Source organism: Oncorhynchus mykiss, chromosome 21 (assembly GCF_013265735.2).
Source record: "Oncorhynchus mykiss isolate Arlee chromosome 21, USDA_OmykA_1.1, whole genome shotgun sequence".
NCBI lineage: Eukaryota > Metazoa > Chordata > Actinopteri > Salmoniformes > Salmonidae > Oncorhynchus > Oncorhynchus mykiss.
The window spans coordinates 35,699,327-35,710,306 of NC_048585.1; the positions used below are offsets into that span (position 1 = coordinate 35,699,327).

Genomic DNA, 10,980 nt, shown 5'->3' on the forward strand with positions numbered 1-10,980 from the left:
GAACCACACGGGGGGATGTAGTGAATGACCTGCAGAGAGCTGGGACCAAAGTAACAAAGCCTACCATCAGTCACACAAATCCTGCAGTGCCAGACGTGTCCCCCTGCTTAGCCAGTACATGTCCAGGCCCGTCTGAAGTTCGCTAGAGAATTTGGATGATCCAGAAGAAGATTGGGAGAATGTCATATGGTCAGATGAAACCAAAATAGAACTTTTTGGTAAAAACTCAACTCGTCGTGTTTGGAGGACAAAGAATGCTGAGTTGCATCCAAAGAACACCATGGGGGTGGAAACATCATGCTTTGGGGCTGTTTTTCTGCAAAGGGACCAGGATGACTGATCCGTGTAAAGGAAAGAATGAATGGGGCCATGTATCGTGAGATTTTGAGTGAAAACCTCCTTCCATCAGCAAGGGCATCGAAGATGAAACGTGGCTGGTTCTTTCAGCATGACAATGATCCCAAACACACCGCCCGGGCAACGAAGGAGTGGCTTCGAAAGAAGCATTTCAAGGTCCTGGAGTGGCCTAGCCAGTCTCCAGATCTCAACCCCATAGAAAATCTTTGGAGGGAGTTGAAAGTCTGTGTTGCCCAGCAACAGCCCCAAAACATCACTGCTCTAGAGGAGATCTGCATGGAGGAATGGGCCAAAATACCAGCAACAGTGTGTGAAAACCTTGTGAACGACTTACAGAAAACGTTTGACCTCTGTCATTGCCAACAAAGGGTATATAACAAGTATTGAGATAAACTTTTGTTATTGACCAAATACTTATTTTCCACCATCATTTGCAAATAAATTCATTAAAAATCCTACAATGTGATTTTCTGGATTTTTTTCCCTCATTTTGTATTTCATAGTTGAAGTGTACCTATGATGAAAATTACAGGCCTCTCTCATATTTTTATGTGGGAGAACTTGCACAATTGGTGGCTGACTAAATACTTTTTTGCCCCACTGTACATCTTTTGAGTGGTTGTGCAACACCCAAACATCCATCTCAACCATCCTATCAAGAGTGTTGCTTGCATTGTGACGATTAGGTCGTCTTCAAACTAGACAAACACATTTTTAAAAAACGCAGCAACTTAATGGTTTTCAATGGGAGCAGTGTGTTGGGGAAGGGCCTAGGTTTGTGTTGTGCTGTCCATCAGAAAATAGCTAATTTCTCCTCACCCCACAGACATTTGTTTCATGTGTTTTGGTTTGGAGGCATCCTAATAAATCTTCACAAGAGATTACTTACGGCAGTTTCATTCTCATGAACACCCTGGCCATGAAGAAGCTGAGCAGGACGCTTACAAAACCAATGAACAGCAGGAGGAAGCGGTTGAGTTTAGGGATGTTTGGGGCATTGGAGCGATCCAGGATTATGAAGCCCAAGCCTCCCATAGTGAAGAGGAAACTGGAGGCCAACCCTTCCATGATGTACTGGCCATTCACTCTTCATGTGAAAGAGAACAAATAAAGTGTTTATGACTACCCTTTACATATTTGGCAATACAATGCAGATAATTATGATAAATGGGGTAAATGATGGCCCCAAGCATTGACAATGCAGGAACAGCATACACTGGCAAAGGGCCAGCGTACTTACCTGTATGCCAAAAACGCAACAGGCCGCTGGTGCCCATGTTCATCAGTCATTGAACCCACACTAGGTGGTTCCACAATGACATCGTAAATGATGCCTGCAGATGGGAGAGAGACACGATGAAAGCCCTTCAAAATATTTAGCTAAAGTAACTAGATAGAAAATCAATAGTTAGCTATGCATTGGCATGGTAAACGTGATGTGCGAGGGCAAAAGAAGGTGCAATGCTAGCCCAGACCATGAGCTGGCTTTCTTCAAGTAGCCTATACAAATCGCCTAATAAATGACTCAAGGTTCATTAGCCACAGTGTGGGGGAAGTTACTCTTAGAATATAGTTTAACATTACCTAGTGTAATTAATCAGGCTGTAATACACAATTGGTATATACAGCCTGAAATGAATTCTTGCAAAATCTTGTAAAATGTTAATTTTGTCTGTTGAATAAAATTAAATGTAAAGTTAACTCCTTCAGCTGCTCAAAATGACACAAATTATCCACAGTATTGTTTACCTGACTTTTAAAGAGTGCCTGTAGTTATATAGTTAGGTATAGAGGTCGACCGGTTAATCGGAATGGACGATTTCAAGTTTTCATAACAATCGGAAATCGGTATTTCTGGACACCGATTTGGCCGATTTTTATTTTTTTTACACCTTTATTTAATCTTTATTTAACTAGGCAAGTCAGTTAAGAACACATTCTTATTCAGTTAACTGCCTTTTTCAGGGGCAGAACGACAGATTTTTACCTTGTCAGCCCGGGGATTCAATCTTGCAACCTTACAGTTAACTAGTCAAACGCTCTAACCACCGAATTACATTGCACTCCACGAGGAGCCTGCCTGTTACGCAAATGCAGTATGCCAAGGTAAGTTGCTAGCTAGCATTAAACTTATCTTATAAAAAACAATCATTCAATCATAATCACTAGTTAACTACACATGGTTGATGATATTACTAGTTTACCTAGCGTGTCCTGCGGTGCGTATTCGTGAAAAAGGACTGTCGTTGCTCCAATGTGTACCTAACCATAAACATCAATGCCTTTCTTAAAATCAATACTCAGAAGTATATATTTTTAAACCTGCATATTTAGCTAAAAGAAATCCAGGTTAGCAGGCAATATTAACCAGGTGAAATTGTGTCACTTCTCTTGCGTTCATTGCACGCAGTCAGTGTATATGCAACAGTTTGGGCCGCCTAAATTGCCAGAATTTTACGTAATTATGACATAATATTAAAGGTTGTGCAATGTAACAGGAATATTTAGACTTAAGGATGCCACCCGTTAGATAAAATACGGAACGGTTCCGTATTTCACCGAAATAATAAACGTCTTGTTTTCGAGATGATAGTTTCCAGATTCTACCATATTAATGACCTAAGGCTCGTATTTCTGTGTTATTAAGTTATAACTAAGTCTATGATTTGATAGAGCAGTCTCACTAAGCGGTGGTAGGCGGCACCAGCAGGCTCGTAAGCATTCACTCAAACAGCACTTTCGTGCGTTTTGCCAGCAGCTCTTCGCAATGCTTCAAGCATTGCGCTGTTTATGACTTCAAGCCTATTTACTCCCGAGATTAGGCTGGTGTAACCGATGTGAAATGGCTAGCTAGTTAGCGGGGTGCACGCTAATAGCGTTTCAAACGTCACTCGCTCTGAGACTTGGAGTGGTTGTTCCCCTTGCTCTGCATGGGTAACGCTGTTTCGAGGGTGGCTGTTGTCGATTTGTTCTTGGTTCGAGCCCAGGTAGGAGCGAGCAGAGGGACGGAAGCTATACTGTTACACTGGCAGTACTAAAGTGTCTGTAAGAACATCCAATAGTCAAAGGTTAATGAAATACAAATGGTATAGAGAGAAATAGTCCTATAATTCCTATAATAACTACAACCTAAAACTTCTTACCTGGGAATATTGAAGACTCATGTTAAAAGGAACCACCGCTTTCATATGTTCTCATGTTCTGAGCAAGGAACTTAAACGTTAGATTTCTTACATGGCACATATTGCACTTTTACTTTCTTCTCCAACACTTTGTTTTTGCCTTATTTAAACCAAATTGAACATGTTTCATTATTTATTTGAGGCTAAATAGATTTTATTGATGTATTATATTAAGTTAAAATAAGTGTTCATTCAGTATTGTTGTAATTGTCATTATTACAAAAAATGTAATTTAAAAAGTATCGGTGTTGAAAAATCATAATCGGTCAACCTCTAGTTAGGTACAGAGGTAAAGTTAGATGCTGACCAGACCGTGCATGCGTCCGCCATCGCGTGCAGGACACAGGTTGAAATATCAAAACAAACTCTGAACCAATTATATTCACTTGGGGACAGGTCGATAAGCAAAAATGTATGGCAATTTCACTAGCTAGCATGCTGTTTCTAGCTAATTTGCCCTGTGATATAAACGTTGGGTTGTTTTTTTACCTGAAATGCACAAGGTCCTCTACTCCGACAATTAATCCACACATAAAACGGTAAACCGAGTTTGTTTCTCGTAATCTCTCCCATTTCAGTCTTTTTCTTTGGACTTTATATAGCGGTTGACAACAAACTTTAAGGTGCATTACCACTACTCACTGGACTCTAGTGTAGACCTCAGCTCATCTTTCAATCACCTATGTGGGTATATGCTCCTAAAAACCAATGAGGAGATGGGAGAGATGGGACTTGGCTGCAATGATTGAATAACATGTATGTGTACAGCTTGCGCACGCAGCGTGAGTATGTCAGGTCAGGTCAGTATGTTAGGCTAGTTTTAATATATGTATTTCAAATGACTGGGAATACAGATATGCATCTGTTGGTAACTTAACAAAAAGGTAGAGGCGTGGATCAGAAAACCGGTCAGTATCTGGTGTGACCACCATTTGCCTCATGCAGCACTGCATCTCCTTCGCATAGAGTTGATCAGGCTTTTGATTGTGGACTGTGGAATGTCGTCCCAGTCCTCTACAATGGCTGTGCGAAGTTGCTGGATATTGGTGGGAACTGGAACACGCTGCGCATGTCAATCAAGAGCATCCCAAACATGTTCAATGGGCTATGGAAGAACTAGGACATTTTCAGCTTCCAGGAATTGTGTTCAGATCCTTGCGACATGGGGCCGTGCATTATCATGCTGAAACATGAGGTGATGGAGGACAAATGGGGCGACAGTGGGCCTCGAAATCCCGTCACAGTATCTCTGTGCATTCAAATTGCCATCACTAAAATGCAATTGTGTTCGTTGTCTGTTGCTTATAACTGACCATACCATAACCCCACCACCACCATTGGGCACTCTGTTCACAATGTTGCCATCAGCAAACCGTTCGCCCACACAACGCCATACATGTGGTCTGCGGTTGTGAGGACGATTGGACGTACTGCCAAATTCTCCAATAAAGCGTTGGAGGCGGCTTATGGTAAAGAAATTAACATTACATTTTCTGGCAACAGCTCTGCTGGACATTCCTGCAGTCCGCATGCCATTTGCACACTCCCTCAACTTGAGACATCTGTGGCATTGTGTTGTGTGACAAAACTGCACATTTTAGAGTGGCCTTTTGTCCCCAGCACAAGGTGCTCCTGTGTAATAATCATGTTGTTTAACTTCTTAGGGGGCAGCATTTTCACTTTTGGATGAATAGCGTGCCCAGAGTGAACTGCCTCCTACTCAGCCCCAGATGCTAATATATGCATATTATTATTAGTATTGGATAGAAAACACTCCGAAGTTTCTAAAACTGTTTGAATGATGTCTGTGAGTATAACAGAACTCATATGGCAGGGAAAAATCTGAGAAAAAAATACAAAACAGGAAGTGGGAAGTCTGAGGTTTGTAGTATTTTAAATCACCCCTATTGAATAGACAGTGGGATATTGGTTATGTTGCACTTCCTACGGCTTCCACTAGATGTCCCCTGTCTTTAGAACGTTGTTTCAGGCTTCTCATGTGAAAGGGGGGGGGGGGTCGGATGGGAGATGTTTGACTAAGGGGTCTGCCTACAGCCTCGTTCTAAGTCACGCACTTTCACTTGAGAGTTCGCTCTCGTTCCATTGCTTTTCTACAGACAATGGAATTCTCTGGTTGGAACATTATAGAAGATTTATGATAAAAACATCCTAAAGATTGATTCTATACTTAGTTTGACAAGTTTCTTCGACCTGTAATATAACTTTTTGAACGTTTCGTCCGAATGGACCAGATCGCGCATTTGGATTTGTTTACCAAACGCCCTAACAAAAGAAGCTATTGGAGATAAATGGACATAAATGGAAATTATCGAACAAAACAAGCATTTATTGTGGAACTGCGATTCCTGGGAGTGCATTCTGATGAAGATCATCAAATGTAAGTGAATATTTATAATGCTATTTATGAATAATGTTGACTACCCAACATGGCGGATATTTCTCTGGCTGGTTTGGGCTCCGAGCGCCGTTCTCAGATGATGCTTTTTCCGTAAAGTTTTTTTGAAATCTGACACAGCGGTTGCATTAAGGAGAAGTGTATCTATATTTCCATGCCTAACAATTGTATTTTCATCGACATTTATAATGAGTATTTCTGTGAATTCATGTGGCTCTCTGCAATATCACTGCATGTTTTGGAACTACTGAGAGTAACACGCCAATGTAAAATAAGATTTTTGGATATAAATATGAGGTTAGGTTAGTGATTAATTTTATCTCTATTGGTGCTTTTTGTGACTCCTCTCTTTGGCTGGAAAAATGGCTGGGTTTTTCTGTGAGTTGGTGGTGACCTAACATAATCGTTTGTGGAGCTTCCGCTGTAAAGCATTTTTGAAATCAGACACTGTGGCTGGATTAACAAGATTTTTTTACTTTAAAATGGTGCCTAATACTTGTATGTTTTAGAAATTTGATTTATGAGATTTCTGTTGATTTGTAATTGGCGCCCTGCAATTTCATTGGCTGTTGGCGAGGGGTTCCTCTTAGACAGGTTAATCAGCTTCTTGATATGCCACACCTGCAGCATTGAAGGTCCCCAAGAACACAGTGGCCTCCATCATTCTTAAAATGGAAGAAGTTTGGAACCACCAAGAGGTGGCCGCCCAGCCGAAATGAGCAATCGAGGGAGAAGGGCCTTGGTCAGGGAGTTGACCAAGAACCTGATGGTCACTAACAGTTGCTCCAGAGTTTCTCTGTGGAGATTCGACAACCTTCCAGAAGGACAACCATCTCTGCAGCACTCCAGCAATCAGGCCTTTATGGTAGTGACCAGACAAATGCCACTCCTGAGTAAAAGGCACATGACAGCCGGCATGGAGTTTGCCAAAAGGTACCTAAAGAGTCTCAAACAATGAGAAACAAGATTATATGCTCTGATAAAACCCTGATTGAACTTTTTGGCCTGAATGCCAAGCGTCACATCTGGAGGAAACCTGCCACCATCCCTACGGTGAAGCACGGTGGTGGCAGCATCATGCTGTGGGGATGTTTTTCAGCGGCAGGGACTGGGAGACTAGTCAAGATCGAGGGAAAGATGAACGGAGCAAAGTACAGAGATCCTTGATGAAAGCCTGCTCCAGAGCGGTCAGGACCTTAGACTGGGGCGAAGGTTCACCATCCAACAGGACAATGAACCTAAGCACACAGCCAGGACAACGCAGGAGTGGCTTCAGGACAATTCTATGAATGTCCTTGAGAGGCTCAGCCAAAGCCCAGACCTGAACCCGATCGAACATCTCTGGAGAGACCTGAAAATAGCTATACAGCGACGCTCCCCATCCAACCTGAGAGCTTGAGAGGGTCTGCAGAGGTAAATGGGAGAAACTCCCCAAATAAAGGTGACAAGCTTGTAGCGTCATACCCAAGAGGACTCGAAGCTGTAATCGCTTCCAAAAGGTGCTTCAACAAAGTACTGAGTAAAGGGTCTGAATACTTGTATGTATGTATGTATGTATGTATGTATGCTGATGGACATGGCCTCTGTGTTGGCACGGAAACTCGGACAGGAGTATTGAGAGTTGAAGAGTAATACTTCATTTTTGGTATAGGTGCATTTTGTTGACTATGTATGTATAGTGGGGCAAAAAAGTATTTAGTCAGCCACCAATTGTGCAAGTTCTCCCACTTAAAAAGATCAGAGAGGCCTGTAATTTTCATCATAGGTACACTTCAACTACAACAGACAAAATGAGAAAAAAAATCCAGAAAATCACATTGTAGGATTTTTTATGAATTTATTTGCAAATTATGGTGGAAAATAAGTATTTGGTCACCTACAAACAAGCAAGATTTCTGGCTCTCACAGACCTGTAACTTCTTCTTTAAGAGGCTCCTCTGTCCTCCACTCGTTACCTGTATTAATGGCACCTGTTTGAACTTGTTATCAGTATAAAAGACACCTGTCCACAACCTCAAACAGTCACACTCCGAACTCCACTATGGCCAAGACCAAAGAAATGTCAAAGGACACCAGAAACAAAATTGTAGACCTGCACCAGGCTGGGAAGACTGAATCTGCAATAGGTAAGCAGCTTGGTTTGAAGAAATCAACTGTGGGAGCAATTATTAGGAAATGGAAGACATTCAAGACCACTGATAATCTCCCTCGATCTGGGGCTCCACACAAGATCTCACCCCGTGGGGTCAAAATGATCACAAGAACGGTGAGCAAAAATCCCAGAACCACAAGGGGGGACCTAGTGAATGACCTGCAGAGAGCTGGGACCAAAGTAACAAAGCCTACCATCAGTAACACCCTACGCCGCCAGGGACTCAAATCCTGCAGTGCCAGACGTGTCCCCCTGCTTTTAAGCAAGTACATGTCCAGGCCCGTCTGAAGTTTGCTAGAGAGCATTTGGATGATCCAGAAGAAGATTGGGAGAATGTCATATGGTCAGATGAAACCAAAATATAACTTTTTGGTAAAAACTCAACTTGTCGTGTTTGGAGGACAAAGAATGCTGAGTTGCATCCAAAGAACACCATGCCTACTGTGAAGCAAGGGGGTGGAAACATCATGCTTTGGGGCTGTTTTTCTGCAAAGGGACCAGGACGACTGATCCGTGTAAAGGAAAGAATGAATGGGGCCATGTATCATCAGATTTTGAGTGAGGGCATTGAAGATGAAATGTGGCTGTGTCTTTCAGCATGACAATGATCCCAAACACACCGCCCGGGCAACGAAGGAGTGGCTTCGTAAGAAGCATTTCAAGGTCCTGGAGTGGCCTAGCCAGTCTCCAGATCTCAACCCCATAGAAAATATTTGCAGGGAGTTGAAAGTCCGTGTTGCCCAGCAACAACCCCAAAACATCACTGCTCTAGAGGAGATCTGCATGGAGGAATGGGCCAAAATACCAGCAACAGTGTGTGAAAACCTTGTGAAGACTTACAGAAAACGTTTGACCTCTGTCATTGCCAACAAAGGGTATAACAAATTATTGAGATAAGTATTTGGTCAATAACAAAAGTTTATTTTCCACCATAATTTGCAAATAAATTCATTAAAAATCCATACATATACATACACACACAAATACATACATACACACACATACATACACACATAAATAAAAGGAAATATTACATTTACATTGGTTACAATTATTATTTTATGTAATGTTTGCTTTGTCTTTAAGGCGTATTGTGTGTAGATTGAGGGGGGGAAACAATTTAATCCATTTTAGAATAGGGCTGCAAAGTAACCAAAATTTGGAAAATGTCAAAGGGTCTGAATACTTTACGAATGGGCTTATGGGCTCTCAAAAAGTTGAGTAAACAATACTTCCTTGTAGATATTGTCTCATTTCTAGCAGCTGAAGGACAAACCGCACAAATAAACAGGTATAGTATGTTAAAATGTAATTGCATTTAACATTCTAGCTTGTAAGGAACATTTACATGATTTTGCAGGTATTGGTTTTATTGTTTATACCAATTAAGTGTGTATTACTGCCTGATTAATAAGACTCAAAATTACCAAGCTACCAATTACTTAATAGACACACATTAAAGCTACACAGTAAAGCTACCCTTTGTTTAACTAAAGTTACTAAAAAAAAACTAGTTCACTAGCTACATCCAAAAAAAGTTCAACATTACTGCACAAACAGATCACTGGTTGAGTCAGATGTTAACAGAATGGGTGGGCTTGGAAAAAGCAGATTTAGTTGATGGTTGGCACAAAACTGGTTTGTAATGTTAATTATGTGTTATGAAATCCCTTCATTTTTGCAACACCGATTAGCCGATTGTATTGGTCTGACTGCATGTACTGGTTTTTCCTCAATGTGTATGTTAACTAAATAATGTTGCATAAATTACAAATCCTGGAGTTAAGTAGCTGATGAAACTCAACTCCACGATTTAAGATAGAGTTTAGCAGTGATTGATGTGGGCGGACTGGAGCTCTGACATCACATATACTGGATTTCAGCACCCTAAGAATATCCCACAATTACGCACATTTATACATATAAAAACAACGTAATTTTGTGTGACGGGGTGCCAGTCCAGCCACACTAGTCACCACTAAACTCCATCGTAAATCGTTGTGTCGACTAAAGACTAGTTGAGTATCCCAGCTATCGCTAACTGCATACAATACTTGTGATTGTTGAATATCGTTTTTAACACATAGTTAGTTAGATGGACGTAACTTGGTGTATAACGTTACAGCCAAAGCAAAGCATGTTTGGGGCTGTATTAACCATGATCTGTTACAGCTAGCAGCAGTGTTCGACAACTTACCTCCAGTAATGAGAAAGTACGATACAATAACAATCGCATAGACTGTCATAGCAGAGGGCATGTGCAACCATGACGGCTTTTTGAGTTTTATATTTGGACATTCCAACACTGCGAAAGGTATACCGTATAATGTCTCCATAATTCAAAACGAATGTACTCTTTTGGTAAACAGATTTCCGGTTTCTGTCCGCTACGTCGACGTGTCCAGGAAGTACCGAAAATCGAGTTCGTTGATAAACACTTAATAAGCCAGTGTATTGGTTGCGGGTTTTTTGGCCTCTGGGGAGCAAGTTTTTATCAATGATCTCTCTGTACTTAGCTCCGTTCACCTTTCCCTCGGTCCTGACTAGTCTCCAGGTCCCCGTGCTATTTCCAAGTTGCACCACGGCCACCATTGCATTTATCTTAAATATATATATATTTTTTCCCCCAACCTTTTTTATTTTTTATATTTTTTAATTAACAACAAATCAATACACAAAGCACAAGAGGGAACACAAACATACATAGATTACAAACAATGGACAATCGAGCTAGGGGGTACAATATCACATTACATTTACACAAGGACCTTAAGGGACATGCATATACTTACAATTCTAACAGCTTTTTTGTTAGTAGAGCATTTAACCGTCTTAAAATACAGTTCAATTTCTTTTTGTAGGGTACGAAAATG

General features: G+C 41.1%; 1 protein-coding gene across 1 annotated transcript; it reads right to left on the reverse strand.

Annotated features, from left to right (window-relative positions):
* Positions 1 to 1,221: 1,221 nt before the first annotated feature.
* LOC110500319 (oligosaccharyltransferase complex subunit ostc) lies at positions 1,222 to 10,563 on the reverse strand. The gene is made up of 3 exons (XM_021577624.2): positions 10,305 to 10,563; positions 1,598 to 1,691; positions 1,222 to 1,444 (listed from the first exon to the last, which is right to left on the reverse strand). The coding sequence occupies exons 1-3, from the start codon at positions 10,441 to 10,443 to the stop codon at positions 1,243 to 1,245; spliced, it is 435 nt and encodes a 144-aa protein (XP_021433299.2). The 5' UTR covers positions 10,444 to 10,563; the 3' UTR covers positions 1,222 to 1,242.
* Positions 10,564 to 10,980: the final 417 nt, after the last annotated feature.